The sequence below is a fragment of the Muscardinus avellanarius genome, assembly GCF_963383645.1.
Source record: "Muscardinus avellanarius genome assembly, chromosome: X".
In the NCBI taxonomy this organism is placed as follows: Eukaryota; Metazoa; Chordata; class Mammalia; order Rodentia; family Gliridae; genus Muscardinus; species Muscardinus avellanarius.
This window is the reverse complement of record NC_137792.1, coordinates 118,995,978-119,018,671: the sequence shown is the minus strand read 5'-3', so window position 1 is coordinate 119,018,671 and position 22,694 is coordinate 118,995,978. Positions and strand designations below refer to the sequence as shown.

Genomic DNA, 22,694 nt, shown 5'->3' with positions numbered 1-22,694 from the left:
AGCTGGCAAATGAAGTAATCAGAGAAATTAAACAGATGCCATTAGAATTTACACAATGTAAACATGAAGTAGCCATACCAGAGTGGAAAACTTTGTCATGCATGACGGGGAAAAATGTAATTTGGAATATTTGCATTAATAGGAAACAGTTTCTTAATTAAAACCATAATACTTTTCAGGTTCCATGTTCCAGAGCAGATGTCTTTAATAGTAAACAACTTACTATGGTAGAAAAGCGAATGCTAATGAAATTTCTTACATTTTGTATGGAATATGAGAAACATCCTGATGAATATGAAGGTACTGTTTTTTTATTAAGTTTCTTCAGCTTTTTATTTGAATATACTTGCCCTGGTTTCATGAGCCACTTACTACTGTTTGAAAATGCATTCTAACTCCCCACTATCAAATAGGTAAGCCATTAGCAATATGTGACTATTTAAAGTTAACTAAAATTAAAAATGCAGCCGGGAATGCTGGCACACGCTTGTAATCCCCGCGCTTGGGAGGCTGAGACAGGAGGATCGCACAGGTTGGAAGCCAGCCTCAGCGACTTTGTGAGGCTCTCAGCAACTTAGTGAGACCCTGTTTCCAAATAAAATATAAAATAGGTCTGGGAGTATAGCCCGGAGGTAGAAAGCCTCTGGGTTCTACCCCTAGTACCACAAAAAAAAATTAAATTAAATTAAAAATGCAATTTCTCAATCTCACTAACCGTATTTCAAGTGCTATGTAGCCATATGTGGCAGTGGCTTTTGCATAGATATATTCAGTAATGCAGAAGTGCCATGCTATGCTTTAATTTTTAGTCTTGTTAATTACATTCTTCTTAACTGGTTCTTTAGACAGTATTTCCTTTTTGTTATTACATTCTTTTTTTCTCATCAACAATAGGAAAATCCTGTATACATTTTCATGTTTTAGGTTTGCTTTTGCTGGAAATCTTGAACTAGTCATTTTGACTGACCAAATAAAATTATATGAGGGAAATCACTGGATTTGGAGACTTTATCTTTGCTCCATCTCACACGTGTGATCTGGAAGCCATTTATTTCAGTTTGTTGAAAGTTGAATATAGCTGGGCGTGGTGGCACACACATGTAATCCCTGCACTTGGGAGGCTGAGACAGGAGGATCGCACGGGTTTGAAGCCAGCCTCAGCTACTTAGTGAGGCTCTCAGCAACTTAGTGAGACCCTATTTCCAAATAAAATATAAAATGGGTCTGGGAGTATAGCCCGGAGGTAGAAAACCTCCGGGTTCCACCCCCAGTACCACCACCAAAAAAAAAGTTGAATATACTATTTTCAATGTCTGATAAACACAATTTAAGTATATTGAACTAGAAATGTTTTCCATTTTATACTGTTTTTTATTTTATTGGTATACTATAGTTTCACATAAAAATGTAGATCATATTAACAGTGGCATACATTCACCAGCACTTGGTGGCCCCCCTGTTTTCCCCATGCACACAATGAGTGCCCAGGTTGACCGTGCTACATTCACACTTATACACATATTCGAATGTAGCTCCTCCATTAATCATCCTCAGCCTTCTTCATCTCGTACCCTCCCTAGCTTTGCTGAGCTTTCCCCTCCATTACCTGGAGTCCCTCTGGTATCCCTAATACTCCCTAGTTTGGGCATATTAGAGAAAACCTATGTCCCTTCTCTTTCTGTGCTTGGCTGATCTCACTTAACATAATGTTCTCCAGGTCTTTCCAAAATCTTGTTGCAAATGACTTGATTTTGTTCTTCTTTATTGCTGAGTAGAATTCCATTGTGTGCATTTCTCATAATTTTGCAATCCATTCATCTGTTGATGGAGGCCTAGGTTGGTTCCAGATTTTCACTATTGCGAATTGTGCTGCTGTGAACATGATGTGGGGAAATAGGATCTCTTTTACTTTGTTGGTGGGAGTGCAACTAGTTCAGCCGCTATGGAGATCAGTGTGGAGATTCCTTAGAAGAATGGATCCACCATATGATCCGGCTATACCACTCCTGGGTATCTTTCCAAAGGGGTTGAAATCAGAGAACTACAGTAACATATGCATACCCATGCTCATAGCAACACAATTCGCAATAGATATACTGTTGATAATTTATAAACTTACAGTGAGAAGTGCAACAATGGACTTTTTTCTTGGTGGAATAATAGAAGCCTATTTTTTGCTCTTTTTTTGAAATGTAACTCATTTTATTTAGACACTTAAAACTATCTGGTATAAAGTCCAAAAAAGGCTTAAAATATACATCACAGTTCTCTACTCAAAAAGAAACATAAAAATTAATGATTATAGTGTCTGGCATCATTGAAAGTCAAGTTACTTTATTTTATTTACATATCTATTTGAAATAAAAATTCAGAAGTCATGTTTAATTTCCTTGATAAATGATAGGATTTTTCTTTCCATTTAACTTCAAATAAAGCTTCAAGTCCTTCAGGTACTATCAGATTGTTCTCCTCAATGCCTGTGTAAACTTATATTCACTCAGCAAACTTTTTGTGTGTGGTACTAGGGATGGAACCCAGGGGCATTCTACCTCCAAGCTATACCCCCAGTCCTATTTTTATTATTATTTTCACTTGATTGATTGATTGACTGATTGTGGGTCTGGGGATGGAACCCAGGGGCATTTGACCTCCGAGCTACACCCCCTGCCCAATGTTTTATTCTTTATTTTGAAACCGGGTCTCACCGAGTTGCACTAAGTAGCTGAGGCTGTCTGTGAACCGCGATCCTCTGGTTTCAGCCTCCCAATTGTTTTTATTTTTTGAAACGGGATTTCACTGAGTTGCAAAGGGCCTTGCTAAGTAGCTGAGGCTCTTCATGAACCATGATCCTCCGGTCTCCACCTCCCCAATGCTGGGATTATAAGCATGTGCCACCAAGCCAGGCTTTTATTCTTTATCTTGAAACAGGATCTCACTGAGTTGCAAATGGCCTCACCAAGTAGCTGAGGCTGTCTTGAACCATGATCCTCTTGTCTCAGACTCCCAAATGCTGAGATTGCAAGTGTGTGCCACCACGTTCAGCTTCACTCAGCAAACTTTTATGATTTGTATTTATTTAAATTATTTCTACATAATTTTTGTAATTTGCCATGGGATTGTATTTTCTATCACTTATTGTTTTCTGTTCTTGGTTTGAAATTCTCTAATGTACATGTTATACGTTCACAAAGATATCAAATTTAGCCGGGCATGGTGGCATATGCTTGTAATTCCCGCGCTTGGGAGGCGGAGACAAGAGGATCGCGCTGGTTCGGAGCCAGCCTTGCTGGCTTATAAATAAATAAAAAGTAGGTCTGGGAATGTAGTCCGGAGGTAGAAGGGCTTCCAGGATCCCCAGTACCACACACACACACAAAAGATATCAAATTCAATCACTTAGCCAACCATGAGGAGGGAGGGGGAGGGAACGGGGCAGGAATTGGTAAGGACTAATTGGGTGATGTGTGCATGTATGCCTCCACCATCTTGTACCCCATTAAGATGTATGACTGCAATGCACCAATAAAACATTTAAAAAGAAGTTTTTAGGAGCCCCTTATATTTTGATGCATGATCATATTGATGACTGCTTCTAGTTAGTCTCACAGAAATTAATTCCATTGTTTTTTAGTCATAATTCATTATTCTGAGTTTTAGTAAGAATAATACACTTAACAAAAGCCCCATATTGCTCTTACCATTTTTACCTATAGGTTTTGAATCTGTCATTTTAATCAAATATATTCAAATATAATTATTGGCCTTATTATGCAGTTTATGTGTTAATAAAGTGAGATTACTGCCAGCCACAGAAACCCATTGAGCTACTTAGTAAAAAATCCAGAAAATACTAGACAATGATTCATCATTTGAAGCTTAAAAATTGTGCCATCTGTCTAATTACATTAGTGAGATTATTTACTTTTTCCTTAAGACCAGCAATCATTGTCCAAAATGTAATAATTCCACCAGTGTCCCTAGTGAAATCTTTTAAACAGACCTGATTGCATTTGTGTGGGGTGCCTTTAAATCAAAGTTCAGTTCTGATTTTAATTGATAAATTTGCATCTTTCTTTCCATAGCCTATGAGGAAATTTCATTTTCTGAATATTTAAAAACTCAAAAATTAACCCCCAACCTCCAGTACTTTGTTCTTCATTCGATTGCAATGACAGAAACAACCAGCAGTACCATCGATGGTCTCAGAGCTACCAAAAACTTTCTTCATTGTCTTGGGCGTTATGGCAATACTCCATTTTTGTTTCCTTTATATGGCCAAGGAGAACTACCCCAGTGTTTCTGCAGGTAAGGTTGGTGTTGGTTTTCTGGTCTCTTCTAAAGATAAAGCATGTAATTATGACAAAACAGAATTATTCAAGATTTAGTACACAAACCATCCTTTATTTTACTTTTTATAATCTCTTTTCTTGCTTACCTACTTACCAAATATAAACCTAAATTACCATAACACTGTCATTCATTACTGTATTTCAAGCCGTCTTCCTCATGTATAATCATATTTTCTCATTGCTATATAGTATTCCATTGTGAATATAACTTAATTCTGTTCTTCTGTCAAGGGGCACAGGATGTTTGCAGTTTTTGCCGCTACCATCTGTATATATGTTTGAGAATATACATAATAGAGAGCTTCTTTTCTCTAGAATACATATCTAGGAGTAGAATTACTGAGTCATGGAGTATTTGAATATTTAACATTTTACAACATAGTACCCAATTCTTTTTATAGAGGGTTGTACCAGTTACATTTTACTAGCGGTATATAAGATTTTCCATAGCTCTATGTGTTTGTCAACATTTGAAATTTTTTGTCCATTTCATGTAAAATTCGATTGCATTGTATTTTAATCTCATATTTCCCTAATTTCCTGTGAAGTTGAGCCTGTTCTAATAGATTTATTGGTCATTCATGGTTTTCTTCTGGGAAATGCTTCTTTATGTCTTTTGCCCATTTGTCTTTTGGTGGTTGTCTTTTTGCCTATTGATTTGTAAGAGTTTGAAAATATTCTGAATACTGATCGTTTATCAGCCATCTGTATTACCTATATTTTGCCATAAGGTGTTTATGAATGAAGGTCATTAAGATTCATATAATTAAATATAGCAAGCTTTTCTTTTATCCTTACTTCTTGGGCAGGTAGTATTAAGAACTTGAATGGTGGAGACAGACTGCCTGGGTTTCAATAGTGCCTTTTCTGTTTATCAGCCATATGGGCAAGTTTTATAACCTGTTTTTCAAGATTTTTTTTTTTTTTTGCGGGTCTTGGGATGGAACCCAGTGGCTTTCGACCTCTGACCTACACCCCCTGCCTTATTTTTTATTCTTTAGTTTGAAACAGGGTCTCTCTGAGTTGCAGAGGGCCTCACTAAGTAGCTGAGGCTATCCGCGAACCGTGATCCTCCAGTCTCAGCCTCCCAAATGCTGGGATAACAAGCATGTGCCACCACGCCCTACAAGAATGGGGGTTTTTGATTCCCTTGAATATAACTTTGTGTCCTAGTTCATTAAATTCTGCTTATTCTGACTTTTTATTTGGCATTTTCTTGTAGTATGGAGGTGTTTATTTAACTCATCCTTCCCCTCCCCTTTCCTTGCCAATTCTTAGGCTTAAATTCAATTAAAATGTAATTGACCCTTAAGCACTACAGAGGTTAGGGGTGTTAACCTCCATAGGCAAATCTGCATGTACATTTTTATTTCCCTAAAAGTTAACTAGTTATAGCCTGAAACCTTAATAAATAACACAAAATTAGCATATTTTATAAGTTATATGTATTATATACCGTGAGAATATACAAGAACTGGGAAAGGTCAGTTCCTAAGGATTATTACCTAAGTAAATTTTCTAATATCTCAGGAAGTTGTGAAGCACAGCCTAATCTCTAACTTTAAGCTCTTTGAAGGGGTGGGGTGCTGCGTATGGAATCAAGGGGCATTCTACCTCCAAGCCACACCCCCAGCCCTATTTTTTATTTATTTATTTATTTTCTTTTGGTGGTACTGGGGTTCCTGGAAGCCCTTCTACCTCCACGCTACACTCCCAGACCTATTTTTACATTTTTATTTGGAAACAGGGTCTCCTAAGCCAGTGCGCACAGCTGGCTTTGAACCTGCGCGATCCTCCTGTCTCTGCCTCCCAAGTGCGGGGATTACAAGCGTGGGCCACCACGCCCGGCTTATTCTTTATTTTGAAACAGAGTCTCACTGTATTGCAAAGGGCCTCACTAAGCAGCTGAGGCTGTCAAGGAACCATGATCTTCCTGTCTCAGCCTCCCAAATGCAGGGATTACAAGTGTGCACCACCATGCTGCTGTTTCCACACAGCTTTTTAAGTGGATACTTGTAACACTTGTAGCTATTAGGAGGTGGCTATGAAATTATTACAGTAGTATATAGTGTGCAATACAGTTAATTTTATGCAGTTGTCATACATAGGTTTACATTTCTCTCCATTGTGAATGGTGCTATGTATGCTTTGTGTATATATAAGATTTTGATAAATATCAACTTTTTACAAAATTTTTATATAGATAAAATTGTATTTTATATAGGTAATAATAGACTATATAATCTAGATAATAATGTATATGATCTTTATAGATTTTTAAATCTATAATTTAGAATTGCGTATATTTACCATAGTAAATAATAAAATAGACTATCATTTACATATATTTTATGTATCATTTCTTAATTCATTCAGTATTTGTAGGATATGCTGTTCATCTGTGATTTTCTTTTTTGTTGCCAAACTCCAAAAAGAATTCTGTATATATGTGGACTCCTGTAGTTCAAACTCATATTATTTAATGGTTAATTGTAGTCATCTTTTTATTTTCTAATATAAGCATTTAAAATTAAAAAGGCCATTCTAACTATTGTTTTACATCATACACATTTATTGTCCATTATTTACATTTGCTTTTATTATAAACATTTTCTCTGAGTATTTCTTTATTCTATGAGTTATTATGATGTGTCTAACAATAACAAATTTGGTTGATTCTTTACTTAGCATTGAATGTAATTCCATTATGGCTGGAAAATAGGTTTTTATGGTACTAATTCTATGAACTTTGTACTTTATGTTCTAGTATATCATCATTCTTTGTTATTTTTCCATTTTTTCTCAAGAATATTTTTATCTGATTGTTTGGTACAGGGTTTTCTAATTATTGGTTTCAGAGTCCAATAAGTCAAGCTTTAAGTTACAATTTTCAAGTTTCATTTTAGTTCAGTATTTCCCTTCATCTTCTTATAATAAAAAAAATGTTTTTATTGGTTTTTGTTTTTTTTTTTTTTTTTTTTTTTGGCGGGTCTGGGGATGGGACCCAGGGGCATTCTACCTCTGAGCTCCACCCCCTGCCTTATTTTTTATACTTTATTTTGATTTTGAAACAGGGTCACACTGAGTTGCAGAGAGCCTCACTGAGTAGCTGAGGCTGTAGGAAACCACAATCCCCTTTCTCAGCCTCTAGAATGCTGGGATTACAAGTATGCACCACCAGGCCTGGCAAGAAATGTGTTTTAAAATCTATTATGATATTAAATTTGGCACTTTCTTTCTATAATTGTATCAATTTTTTTTTTTTTGGTGGTACTGGGGGTGGAACCCAGAGGCTTTCTACCTCCGGGCTATACTCCCAGACCTTTTTATATTTTATTTGGAAACAGGGTCTCACTAAGTTGCTGGAAGCCTCACTGAGTAGCTGAGGCTGGCTTCGAACCTGTGCAATCCTCCTGTCTCAGCCTCCCAAGCGCGGGGATTACAAGCGTGTGCCACCAGGCCCGGCTCAATTTTTATTTTATTTTAAAGTGAAATTTGCAATTGTTTAGTTTTTCTGATGGAATTTAAAATTTTTCATTAAAATTTAAAATTTTCATATGGCTTTCTCCATCCCTATAATTTTTTTTCTTAGTATCTACTTTGCCTGATATTTGAATAGCTATCCTAACTTTTTAATATTTGCCCATTATAAATTTCTCTGTTCTTTTAATTTTCACCCTTTTTTCAGCATATATTTAGGGGTGTGACTAGCATATTTTTGCATGTGTTTAATCCCACTTAACATTGTCTGTCTTTTATGGAGCAGAATGAATCCTGATAACAAGAATCTGTTCCTTCTCCTGAAGTATATGATTTAAAAAATTCCTTTCATTTATATCCTTTTCTAGTAAAATATGGAAACTAACTTTTTAAACTTTTTTTCTGGAGTGAAAATTTACCATGTAAACAACTGTAAGCTGACATTTCTTTTTAGTAAAGTTGTACTCCATTATTATTTATATTTAATTTGTCTGATGAAAACTTTGATGTCAGTCTGTTTTCATTTATTTATAGTGATATATGTTCATCAAACTGTTAAGATGGTTTGTCTTTGGTGGTCTGCAGTTTTAATACACTGAAGCATAGGTCTTTTTTATTTATCTAGCTTAGTATAAGGTTGAACCATATGAAGTGAACAATATTCAACCAGTTTCCACCTACACGTTTCAACCAAATCCATTGTTTTCTCTCGTTTTGAATTTGTCATATTAGAAAATTATCAGCCAATATCTTTACAGTCGTTTTTTTTTCTCCATTGTTTCTCTTTTTGCCTTTTGGAATCCAAGTAAATGTATTTTAGAATTTAGCATTCTCTTTTCCTTCTCTTAAACTCTCATTTATATTTTCTATCTCTTTGTCATTCTGGTTACATTATGGGTATTTTATTAAGATCTCTATCCCAGTTTATTAACATTTTTATGCTTATTTTTTTGTGGCACTAGGAATTGAACCCAGGGGCATCCTACTGAGATACATCCCCAGCCTTTTAAAATAGATTTTGTTTAGAAACAGGGGTCTTGTTATTTTGCTGAGAATTTTGCTAATTTGCTGAGGTTGTCCTCAAACCTGCAGTCCTCTCCTCTCAGCTTCCCAAGTACTGGAATTATAGGTGCGTACCACCAAGCTGGCTATTTTAACCTGGATAAAGTTGATCGTTTATCAGAACTTACATAGAGCCTATATCAGTAATGTGCATGTCGCTTAGATTTAAAGTTTATCATAAAAGTTTTATCTTGTCCTATCCAATTTGTAGTATACTTTAAAGGAATCATGTGATTAAATGTATCTATAGTAAAACAACAAAAGACCCTTTTTCTATTATGTCTGAAATAATATGTTAAACTTTTAAGTACTTCGTGAGTAATTAAAGTAACTCTTGAGTTCTTCCTATATTTTGTATACATGAGCCTGAGTGAATTATAATGCATTTATCTGTCCTGTAGATATTAACTTTCAATTTTATAATGGAATCCCTACAGAATCCTTTATAATTCCATATAAATATTGTCCGGTTTATATCCTAAAGTAGTAACATTACCAACAACTATACATCATAACCTACACTTTTTATCATCAGGTTATCAGAACAGGGTGTCACCTGTTCTGTGATTTCTAACCACCATTCTATATTCTGCTTTAATATAAGCCTCTTAAGCATTTCTCACAGCCAGTTACCGTGTGTTCTCATCAAGGCTACTGTTATAAATGGCATGCATACATATTTATGTGAAGGATTCAAAGACATTTGGAAGTCATATCCTTGCATTCTAAATGAATTCTGCATAAGCAGTATAACATTTTAACGACTGCAGATAACTTTCATGAATAAACGCCTTTTGAGGCTTTTATCATTTGTAATAGCTAGATTTTTTAGGCAAAGAAAATGAAGATTATTTATTGTGCTACCTAGTACCCATTAATATGTCAGGATATATAAATAGGACCATATTGGAAGAAAAATCATCAAAACCTGTGTATTTTTCTATTTAGCAAGCTTTAGAATTTTACTTACTGTGTATTCGTTGGTTAATATTTTTTTCTGGCACACTGGAGAGGGTATGTTTTTCAGCTCTCACAATGTATCTTCCAAACAAAAGGCCTTTTTAAGCCCTGACTAGACTGATTTACTTCTGTTATCTGTATGGTTGGTAGCATAGTAGCCTTTAGAAAGATCTTCTAGTTCATAATAGGTTTCCTATATTTTGTCATGTTTATATAACCTGAGAAATGGAGCAGTACCAGTGGAAACAAACTATATATGTGTGTGTGTGTGTGTGTGTGTGAATATATATATATATATATATATATTACATATCTATGTATATGTAAATATATATTTATACATATATGTGTATATATGTGTTCATATAAAATACATATATATGTATATATAAAACTTTATACATATGTTTATATATATATATATATATATATATTTTTTTTTTTTTGTAGGTAGACCTGGACTGCCCAGAGATTGTTACTTCTCTGAAACAGAAGACATTCAACTAGATAATTCATTTGTTCATTATTTGATGGCTTAGATTTGATCTTTCTTGTTTTATTTATTTTTAAGTGTGGTAGGATTAATGGACACATAGTGAGGCTTTTTTCAATGTTGCTTTTAGTATATATTTTATAAGCATGTACACATAAAAATCACCACCAAAAGTTTTTATAAGTAGTCTAGTTCAAATAACATTGCTCTGATTATTGCATGTGGAAAACCAAGTAGTTGTAATGATAATATTTCCTAAGCAAATTTTCTAATATCTCAGGATATTGTGAAACACAACCTAATCTCTAAATTTAAGCTTTTTTAAAAAATTTTATTTGCGGGTTTAACCCAGGGACATTCTACCTCGGAATTACACCCCATGCTCTATTTTTTAATCTTTATTTGGAAACAGGGTCTCACTGAGTTGCAAAGGGCCTCACTAAGTAGCTGAGGCTGACTGGGAACCGGGATCCTCCTGTCTCAGCCTCCAAAATGCTGGGATTACAAGCGTGCGCCACCACGCCCAGCTTTAACTTTAAGCTTTTAAAAGGAGCAGTAAGAGAAGCTCAAAAGTAAAAAATATACAAATATTTTATGCATCTTTAAGTCATTTACCGAAGATTATAGTAGCAGCATGGAGAGAATGAGATGACAAAGCTCCCATTAAAAAAAAAAAAAAAAAAACCCTATGCCTCAAATGGGACATAGATACCACTATGATTTGGCTATAACTGTGGGGTTTGTTTTCTATAATATGGACTGGAAAATACTTTTTTTGTGGTACTGGGGATGGAACCCAGGGGCATTCTACCTCTGAACTACACCTCCAGTCCCATTTTTTTTTAGTCTTTTTTTTGTAAAAGAGTCTCACTGAGTTAAGAAGAGCCTCGCTAAGTAGCTGAGGCTGTCTGCGAGCCATGATCCTCAGGTCTCAGCCTCCCGAATGCGTGCACCACAATGACCGGCAAATACTTTATATTTTGTGTCTTTTTTTGTTGGTTTTAAAGACTACATTCTTTAGGCGAAGTACAATATCAGGAAAACAATATATTCATTGTAATATAGTTCCATTTGTAGAAGTCATAATAGAAAACATCTTTCAGACTGAAGTAATATTCTCAGTTTATTCTATAATAACCAATTTCCCAAGGAATCTTTAGAAACCTAAGAGACATTAGTTAAACTGGACCAACCTTTTAGAAAACCAAAGGAAACATTTTTCTCATTTTTTTATACTTTTTGGATGCATGATGGTCTCCTCGTTGGCAAAAGTTGTACTGTTGAAAATCCTAAAGTTTATGTGCTTAGTTTCATATGATTTCAGAAACTAAGGTTGAGGTTTGTTTTGTTTTATATTGTTTTGGTGTCTGTCCCAGTGTTCTTTCCTTTCTACCTTAAAAAGTTGGACTTAGATGGTTTTCTTTCTTCCACAGATTTCTCTTTATAGCGTCTCTCTCTCACTCACTCTCATTTTTTTGTGTATGGTAGTAGATATTGAACTCAGGAATATTCTTCCTCAAAGCAACACTCCAGCCCTATTTTTAATTTTTGAAACAGCGTCTCATAAGTTTTTGAGGATCGCGCCAGGTTACTGAGACTGTCCGTGGACTTCTCATCCTCCTGTCCTGTCTCAGACTCTCAAGTACTGGGATTACAAGCATGTACCACTATGCTCTAGCTTTTGCTTTTTTTATTTTTATTTTATTTTATTTTTTTGCGAGACTGAGGACAAACCCAGGGGCATTCTACCTACGAGCTATATCCCCAGCCCAAGTTTGTATTACTTATTTTGAAACGGTCTCACTGAGTTGCAGAGGGTGTCACTAAGTAGCTGAGGCTGGCCGCGAACTGTAATCCTCCTGTCTCAGCCTCCCAAGTACTGGGATTACAATCTTGTGCTGCCATACCCAGCTGTTCAGCTTTCTTAATATCTTTTCTTACCATAATCAGCCTGCTATTGTAGCAGGGATAAAAGAATTAGAGCTGATAGAACTCTATATTTTTGATTGGTTGTATAATTTTATAAATGAGGAAAGTTAGAATAAAAAGAAGCTTAGGCTAAAATCTTGATTTCCTGGTACACCTTCTTCATGACTCACCTATTATACAATATTTTGCAACTCTTTCCGACAAAAATAATGAAGATAATTCATAAAATGCGATGCTATTTTTCTGAATTTTGTGACATTTGTTAGCTTTTAGCAACTTGTAATTTGTTATAACTTACTTTCGTACTATTGATGAATATTTAATTTAGAAAATTGTTGAAAAGACTAAGGGCCATTCTTACAGTGTTTTTGAAAAATGTTCTAATTCTGTGCCTGACAGGAAATACTAGTTTAGATGAATAAAGAAATTATTTTAGCTTTACACATTTTTTCTATTTAATAAAGATAAAAGGAAAGCAGACCATGAACAAATCCATCTCCCCACCTCTATAAATGAATTTCTGAGCTTAATAAGCACTCGAATAATGAGACTAAGAGTAGTTAGATTTTGTAGCCTTTGAACACTAGTGCACACTGAGCTGATTATTTTCTTTAAGCACATTGTTTCCCTCCCACGGTGTCATAGAACCACATGATACACCTAGAAATAGGTACAGAATCTAACCCTATATGTAATTGGTTGATTCAACTTGTGTGTGTGTGTGTGTGTGTGTGTGTTGCGGTACTCGGGATAGAACCTAGGGGCATCCTACCTCCAAGCTATACCCCCAACCCTATTTTTTATTCTTTTTATTTTGAAACGGGGTCTAAGTTGCGGAGGGCCTTACTAAGTAGCCGAGGCTGTCCGTGAACTGCAATCCTCTTGCCTCAGCCTCCTGAATACTGGGATTATAAGCGTGTGCCACCACGCCTGGCTTAGTGTGTGTGTGTGTGTGTGTGTGTGTGTGTGTGTGTGTGTGTGTGTGTGTGTGTTTTAAGCTTGATTATTGAATCAACATTTGTTTTGCAACAGTGAGAGTTGCATTAAGATATAGTGAAGGTTCTTATTCTAGTGTCCATAAGTCTTTAGAATTTACATGTGAAATGTTATTATATATGTGTCTTTATAAAATCCATACTTTAATATGCACTGGAAAATATTATATTTGTATTCTGATGGATGATAGTCTCATAGTTGGCAAAAGTGGTACTGTTGAAAATTCTAAAGTTTTTACTGGGCTCCATTCCCCAAATTTTAAATTGTAGATATGTAAAGGGGCATTAAAATGCATATTTTTAACAAATTCCCAGGTGTTGCTGATCTAGGGAAAACATTAGTAGAGGAAGCAACCACAGGAATTCCCTTCTAATTCTAATTAAGAGGACAGAAGTGGTTGGTTAAATTAAAAAGACCAAAAACTTGTAAAGAAACCTCTGTGACATTTGTTATAAATTTTATTTTTTTCATTTCTTCCTGTTAAATTTACATTTGTTGGTGCATTATAACTGTACATCACATCGAGGTTTAGTGTAATAGAAACATTTGTGTATTTGGCACTGCCCCTGGTGCATTTCCCTCTAGATCCTGCCCCGCTCCCTACCCATATTCCTAATATTGAAGTTGGTATTGGTAGCTTCACTACGATACATAGGATTTTTTGAGCTGATTCCTTCCTTAAGTCTCCTTCTTCACCCCACATTCGTACCCAAATCTCTTTCATTCTTCTACTGATATCTCTCCTCATTCATTTGAAATCTCTTTTGTTTCTTAGATTTTTAGCATCCACATATCATATGAGAGAATATAGATGGTCTTTCCATCAACCATTTTAAAGCATATATTTTCTGCCTAGTACTCTTCTAGATGGATTGGATGTATGTGGAAATAAATATGATGTGGATTTTGATATCAACTTCAAAGCATGTCTGATTTAGTTGAGGAAATAAAATATACACTCATGGAACAATTACAGAATAAGAATACATTTCATGAGGTTTCAAAATATGCTATATTAGTGTAATTTCCACCAATAGCCACCAGTGATTTGTAGGAGCCTAAGCAGTTATGACATGAAACTAATTTAATTAATATAGGCTGGCTACACCTTATTTAGTTTTGTAGAATCTCCGACTGCTATTACCCATCTATTTTTCCAGAGAGGCAAAGACAGAGGTTTAGTTAGTAGGAAGTAGGTAAGGCACATTCAAGGGAGAATGCAGGCCACCTCAAGAGTGAGAGGCCTTTGGGGACTTTTCATTTCTTCTTATATAGAAGACCCCCCCGAGGGAGTGGGTACAGATGCACAGCAGAGATGGAGGTCTAGTTTTCCTCAGAATCCTCAGTTTGCTGATATCCCACTGATGGGTGAATGGGTAAGGCCTGGGCTTGACCAAATGTCAGATAGAAACTTTAGGTAGGGATAGGCCTTTAGGATTAAAGGTGATAACCTTTTGGGGATGTTTGCCTAAGGAAAAAGAGACCTTTTTAGGATAAAGATAATCATGGAGTTTTTAGATTTTAAAGCTACAGTTTCCCCTTCCTCTCCTATTTATCTCCTTTCTACATATTACTTTTAACCCATCCATTTTTAGAAAGAAAAAAAAAAAGACTGGAATCTACTCTGAGCCAAGAGCCTTCAGCGGTCTGTGTGAGATGCATGTGTTCTAAAAGGTTTTTATTTTTTATTTTAGATATTGAGAATTAAACCCAAGGCCTTGCACATTAAGTTCTATCCTTAGCCCTTTTTGTATTTTCTTTTGAAGCAGGTTCTCACTGAGTTGTTTAGGCTGTGCTCAATCTGGCAAACCTCATGCTTCTAAGTCTCCCAGGAAGCTAACATTGCAGGTGTGCACCATAGCCATTATTTAAAAATATATCTTAGTTAAAAAAAAAAAACGCCATGAAATTCTGGGTAGAGTAAGAGGCATTCTTCGAATTCAGGGATTTTTAACCTGATATCCAGTGTCTTTGATTATTCACTTGGTGTGCCAGAACTTGGGGTAAAATACCCTGAAATTGCATGCTAAATTTTGTGTGAATAATGTCCATAGCTGCATTTTTCTTGGAGTTCATTAATTCTGCCAATACCTTAAAGGACTCTATGTCCCCCACCATATTCCCCAGTCAAAAACTTAGGAACCAGTGAGATGTAGTATCTCAATTGAAAACTACCCTTATTAAATTAAAAGAGCAAAGTGCTGCAGTAGATAGATGAATGAAGAGCGAGTGTCCCCAAAGTGCAAGAGTGCTATTTGGATAGGATTTGTATAAAGTGTACAATTCTGGAGGCTTCAGTAAGTACAACAACATGCCTTATTTTAAGAATCATTTGTAGATGATTTCAAAGACAGCCTTCTCTCAAGTTAATAGTTTATATTGGCATAGAGATGAAACAAAGGATACAGGTAAGCATGATTATGTTTATATGATCATTTGTTTTTCCTTTGAGGAGAGAGTGTTGCTTGGGATAAACAGCAGAGTGGTGAGATAATCCATCATCTTGAAACCTGATCTGTAGTGATGGATGGATAGATTGGTAAAGTAACTCAATAATCTTCATTTTTCCAGGTTATTCACAGATCAGTGAGCAATTTCATTAATAAAGCAATGAAATGCTCTTCTATTCTTGCCTGTATTATTCCTCAGGTTTTGACAAGAAACGACTTTTAACTCAGGAATAAGTCCTTATTAAAACTTATATTTAACTATATGGTGTTGAGGATTTATTTGGAAGATATCTTAGAGTTATACTGTCTGCACAAATTATACCATCTGTGTTTCTATGTTAGCGAAAATCAGCCTCCTTCAAGTAGATGGTCTTCATCTATTGGAACAGAAACTCACCTAATCCATTTTTATATATGTATACTACTCTAGATAGTAATCCTAGTAATTTGTATGAGAATGAAAGGTAGCTGGCTTCTTATAGAGCAAGGCCAATATTTGAAATAGACCAGAATAGGAAGCTGAAGTTTTAGTTTGATTAAACTATATGATTGTACTCACTTCTTAAAGATCATTCAAGACAATTCTTGACTCATTTCTTTGAATCCAATATATGATCATGCAAGTGTGATAGAAATAGTATGTGAAGCTGGGCATCGTGGCGCACACCTGTAATCTTGTTACTTGGGAGGCTGAGGCAGGCGGATTGCAGGTTTGAGGACAGCTTCAGCAAATAGTGAGACTCTCATCAACCTAGCAAGACTGTAGCTTGCTAGGTAGAATGCCTCTGAGTTCAATCCCCAGTACCCACACACACACACAGAGAAAGAGTATGTGAAATAATATTTTTTCAAACTAAATTGGATATTTTCATTCAAAAAATACAAATAAAATTTAAAAAAATCTAAGCCCCAAAACAAAGCCTGACAGATATCAAGATCTGAAACTTGCTGCCATTTTTTATCTATGCTTGACAGCTGGATTTGCATGTGTTCTCGGCTATTCCTTTTGTTTAGGTTTGCTTTTGTTCTTGACTAATATAATTTTAACGAAACTATCCATTTCTAATTCTTCATTGGTTTGTCTTCTACTTTGGAAGAAAATGCTCAACAACTAAGTCTTACTACAAAATTGGTTGTCATGTTCCATGGACATTATACAATTTTTCATGTCTGAAAAATATCACAGTGTCAGAATTGGGTTCTGATTCTGGCTTTCATGTAATTATTTGCAAGAGCTTGAATATGTTTTAAATTATTATAGCCTCAGTGGTCTTACCTGTATTATGGGAAGGGCATAATTTTACCTCCACACTGGGATATTTAAGACAAATATAGTATAAGGGAAAGTTTGTTCACTGTTTATCTGAACACCACTGTAGAGTATTATTATATAAAAATTGCACTGGAAAAGCCGGGCGTGATGGCACATGCTTGCAATCCCAGCATTTGGGAGGCTGAGACAGGACGATTGTGGTTTGTAGCCAGCCTCAGCTATTTAGGCCCTTTGCAACTCGGTGAGACCCTTTTTCAAAATATAGGATAAAAAGTAGGGCTGGGGGTGTAGCTCAGAGGTAGAATGCCCTGGCTTCAATCCCTGGTACTGCAAGAGAGAGAGAGAGAGAGAGGGAGAGGGAGAGGGAGAGGGAGAGGGAGAGGGAGAGGGAGAGGGAGAGGGAGAGGGAGAGGGAGAGGGAGAGGGAGAGGGAGAGGGAGGGAGAGAGACCTGTAACCATTTATCAGGACTTTGTTTATAAATTAAAAAAAATAAAAAGACTGGGACTATAGCTCAGAACTAAAATGCCCTGGGCTCAATCCTCAATATTTTTCCTTCGCTCCAAAAGAGTTGCATGACTTCATATTCTCAATCAATATTTAGAATGAATGTTTTGGTTACTGCTGAAACATTAATTTATATGTTATAAATTATCCAGTTTGTTTAAACTCGACCTGGCATTAAAATTTTCATTGTGTATTTAAATTAGTTAATAATTGTGTCTATTGATAGATATGTGTGTGGTATAAAATTTATTCATCTTTGTCTCTCCTATAGTTCCTAGCACTTAACCTTCTACAAGATAGGTATCATACCTTTTTTTTTTCTTAGTTTTGAACTTGGTGTATTTTACACAGTTACGCACTTAGAACTTTGGCACATACAGGGTGCTTAATAAATGAACCTATTTAAATTGTATTACAAATTACCGTGGAAAATAATTAAACACTTCAGGATACAAACTGTATTTTTTTTTACGGGTTTGGGAATGGAAGCCACAGGCATTTGACCTCTGAGCTACACCCCCTGCCCAATTTTTTTATCCTTTATTTTGAAACAGGGTCTCACTGAGTTGCAAAGGGCCTCGCTAAGTAGCTGAGGCTGTTCACAAACCGCAATCCTCAGGTCTCAGCCTCCCAAATCCTGGGATTACAAGCGTGCGCCACCACGCCTGGCTTATATTTTTATTTTAGGGACTAGAAAATAATTTATGACAGCTCTTTACCCCTTCCTGCCTCATCCTATTCTGTCCCCCCAAATTTGGCAATAGGTTTGTACTTGCCTAATGTAATGAAATAGAATAAAAATTGTTACCAAAGTCCTTTTACATGGTAAAAATTCTCAGATTTTAATCCCATTCATTTGGAATTCAAAATATTTTGAATGGTTTTACTCTGTATTCCATATGTAAATGAACAGTTTGCCAAACAAATGAATAGTATAAACATAAGGGCATATTATCTTCTTACACTTACTCAACAAACTAGTTTTAAAAATTACTTCTGTAATCTCATATTAATAAGTGTTTTAATAGCAACACTGGAAAGCAATAAAACTTTTACAGTATACACTTAGTCTCCTATCCTTAAGTTATCTCATAGAAATTAGGTTTTAGAATATAGGTACACATGTATTTATTTACTTATTTTTATTTTATTTATCTATTATTTATTTGTTTGTTTGTTGTTTGCGATACTGGGGAAGAACCCACGAGCATTCTACCTCCGAGCTATACCCCAAGCCCTATGTTTTAATCTTTTATTTTTTCTTTAATTTTTTATTGGTGCATTGTAGTCATACATCTTAATGGGGTACAAGATGGCAGAGACATACATGCACACATCATGCAATTAGCCCTTACCCAATCCCCACCCCATTCCCTCCTCCTCCTTCCTTCCCATGCTTGGCCTAGTGATTGACTTCGAAATGTTTCTTTAAGTATATCATGTGCTTTAGGGATTCCTTAAAGTCTTTTATTTTATTGAAACAGGGTCTCCCTGAGTTGCGAAGGGCCTCGCTAAGTAGCTAAGGCTGTCTGCAAACCACAATCCTCAGGTCTCGGCCTCCTGAATGCTGGAGTTACAAGAGTGTGCCACCATGCCTGACTATTTTTTTATTGTATTTTTTATGGTACTGGGGGTGGAACCCAGGGGCCTTCTACCTCCGGGCTACACTCCTAGACCTATTTTATATTTTGTTTAGAAACAGGGTCTCTTAAGCTAGCAAGGAACCTGCGCAATCCTCCTGTCTCCAACCTCCCAAGCGAGGGGATTACAAGTGTACGCCACCACGCCAGGCTATTTATTTATTTTTATGTTTATTTTTTATTTTGCAGCACTAGGGATTGAAGTCAGTTGCATTTTACCTCCGAGGTACACCCGCAGCTCTATTTTCTTACTCTTTATTTTGAAAAAGGGTCTCACTAAGTTGCCAAGGCTAGATACAAACCTGTGATCCTCTAGTCTCAGCCTCCCAAGTGTTGGGTTTACAAGTGAGTGCCACCATGTCCAGCTACACATATATTTATAAATAACCTTATCTATCAAATTTGTTGCATTCCCAGCTGTAGTTTTTTTATTTATTTATTTATTTATTCACTATTTATGTATTTATTGGTGCATTGTAGTCATACATCTTAATGGAGTACAAGATGGTAGTTTTTATAAGAAAATGTTTATTCTCACTGCAGCTATTTTTATAAGTAAATCTCTCTTGGCCCTATTAAAATTAGAAAATACTTTCTTCTGAATCTACCATCTTTAGTCATTATCCTCCATGCAGAGACCCCTAATTCTTCAGGGGGCACTTAGAGAGGAAATTAACTCTTCTTAGGCCCTTTTGAATGGTGCATATTTATCACATTTACTTAAATGATTAACTTTGATCCTAACTTTGTTTTAACTACATACTTCATAGGGTTGTTAGGAGGATTGAGGAAATTAATGTTTGCAAAGTTCTTTGAACAGTACCTGGAATATATTAAGCACTGGGTGAGCTGTTGTTAATCAAAATAATTTCCAAACTATGGTAAATTGTGAATATGTGAATTCAGATTCTTAAGTTTAATAGAATTGTCCCAAATGCCTATAGATGTGAGAGCCAAACTTTGACTGCAGTAATTCCACCATCTGTGATATTTTCAAAATTAATACTTAACTGACAAAATGTAACAGCCCCATGACAGAGGTGGATATATTAAGATCAGAGCATTGTCTCAAATCTGGTTTCACATCTACTTCCCTCCTTGGAATTAACTCCTTGCCTGTCCTTTTATTTACGCTTTTTATTTATTTATTTTTTTTCGTGAGGTTAGACTGCACTCTTACCTGTGCTATAGTAGTATGTGTTGATTATATAATTTTCCCACAAGCAAATGTAGATGAAAACAAGCATTTGTTTTCTTTGCACTTCACATATAAAAATAAAAATAAAGTTTAATGCTATTTGGACACAAATGCTTGAAATAGATCTTTAAGACCAACAGGCTAAGGCAGGGCCTAGAGTACAGATACATCATTTTGTTTTCTAGTGGAAATTTCAAGTTTTTAATCAAGTTATTTGTAGAAGGATCAGAATTTCTTCCTTTGTTAATAAACTATAAATAAATAAAGGGCTAAATGTACTTGTGACACTGGAAGTCACTATGGAGGAGAAAGGCTTTAAAAATATTAATCTTTAAGCCGAGCATGGTGGCGCACGCTTGTAAGCCCAGTGCTTGGGAGGCTGAGACAGGAGGATTGCACAGGTTCGAAGCCAGCCTCAGATACTTAATGAGGCTTTCAGCAACTTAGTGAGACCCTGTTTCCAAATAAAATACAAAACAGATCTGAAAGTATAGCTCAGAGGTAGAAAAGCTCCTGGATTCAACCCCCAGTACCACCAAAAAAAAATTTGATGTTTCTTTTGTTATTGTTTTTGATACTGGGGATGGAACCCAGGGGCATTCTGTCGCCGAGCTATATTCCCAGCCCTATTTTGTTTTCTTTCTTTCTTTCTCTTTCTTTTTTGTGCGGTATTAGGGGTTGGAACCCAGGGGCTTTCTTTTTACCTCGGGGCTACACCCCCAGCCCTGTTTTGTAATTTATTTGGAAACAGGGTCTCACTAATTTGCTGAGAGCCTCACTAAGTAGCTGAGGCTGGCTTCCAACCTGTGTGATCCTCCTGTCTCAGCCTCCCAAGTGCTGGGATTACAAATGTGCGCCACCACACCCGGCTTACTGTATTCTATATTTTTTGAAACAAGGTCTCACTGAGCTGCAAAGGGCCTCACTAAGCACTTGAAGCTGTCCACAAACCACAATTCTCCTGTTATAGCCTTTCAAATGCTGGGATTAGAAGGGTGTACCACCACGCCCGACTAGAATTTTTAAATTCTTAAACAGCAGATTTGATTAGAAACTGAGGCCTACCATATTGACAGTGTGGAGTAATTGTTTTTGTTTTCAAACATTAGGATGGTGTTGGCCATATGCATAAATTAAAGCTGGGATATTAAGTAACAAGATAGTTATCTGGTTTTCCATTTTATTTTAAAAATTTAGCGCATAATAAGAATGCATTACGTATCTCTAATGTAGTAGAGATAATAATGTTGTATAGTAGAGATATAATAATATCAAAACTTGCATAGAAAATATTTACCTCAAATAATTACTGGTATAGAAAATAATTGTCATCAGACATAAAATTTGGAAATGTATTTTTGAGGCTTACTGATATGTACTGAATGGAACAAAGCCATAGTCTTTATTGCTCAGTTTACCCTTTCTTTATGGTGATTGTCTTAAATCATTGTACTAATAAAATTGTTTTCATCATTGCATTATTTAAATATACCTTTAGACAGTGAGATTAAGAGATATCAATCTGTCGGCCTTATAGATTAAATTTAAGCCTGCATGTATTTGCTTCCCTTGGAAGTTATCGAAGGAACCATAGATTCCTCAAGCAAGAATATTTTCTCTAAGTTTGCACAGTGGTACAAGTTTATTTCCATAGTTTAGAGGTTATAGTTTATTTGTTGATATGACATGAGGGGCATGGGAGCGGAGATAGAGGGAAATTGCCTAATGTACATGGTATGCAGTCACAAACATATCAAAGTCAATCACTAAGCTAAACACGAGAAGGAGAGGGGGAGGGCATGGGGTGGGAACTGGGGAAGGGCTACATGAGTGATGTGTGCAGGTATGCCTCTGCCATCTTGTACTCCAGTATGATGTATGACTACAATGCACCAGTTAAAAAAAAAAAAAACAAAAAAACTTAGGCTTTTCAATAAAGTCAGTCTTTTCTGCATTAGAAGTCTTTATAAACAGATCTATAATTTAATGAGATCCTATCTCAAAATGAAATAAATAAAAAGGGTTGGGGATGTAGCTCAGTGTTAGAATGCCCCTAAGTTCAATCTCAAGTCCCACACCAAAAAACAAAAGCAAAAATAAAAAGCCTTACAACTAAAGAAATATAAAAAGCTTAAAGCTCAGAGACTAGTGCTCGTATTAATCTCACTTTCTTATGAACTCTGCCACTTTGAGTTGTATCTCTCCTATGGCCATAGATTGAGCCCCTAAACCTGTTTTATGCATATACTTAGTCCAGAGAAGAACCTCGAGTGAGGATAGTTTATTGTTTCTGTTATCACCAGTACATGCACATCTTTCTAACATTCTTTGGTAGTCATATGGCTTTTATGTACATAT

General features: G+C 35.8%; 1 protein-coding gene across 1 annotated transcript in view; it reads left to right on the top strand.

The window, feature by feature from the left end:
• Window positions 1-22,694, top strand: part of CHM (CHM Rab escort protein) — a gene marked incomplete at its 3' end in the record, with an annotated part of 160,434 nt that overhangs the window by 78,751 nt on the left and 58,989 nt on the right. The window contains exons 7-8 of the mRNA XM_080719412.1: window positions 180-300; window positions 4,083-4,305. Coding sequence (XP_080575538.1) covers window positions 180-300; window positions 4,083-4,305 — 344 coding nt within the window. The remainder of the gene's footprint in view (window positions 1-179; window positions 301-4,082; window positions 4,306-22,694) is intronic.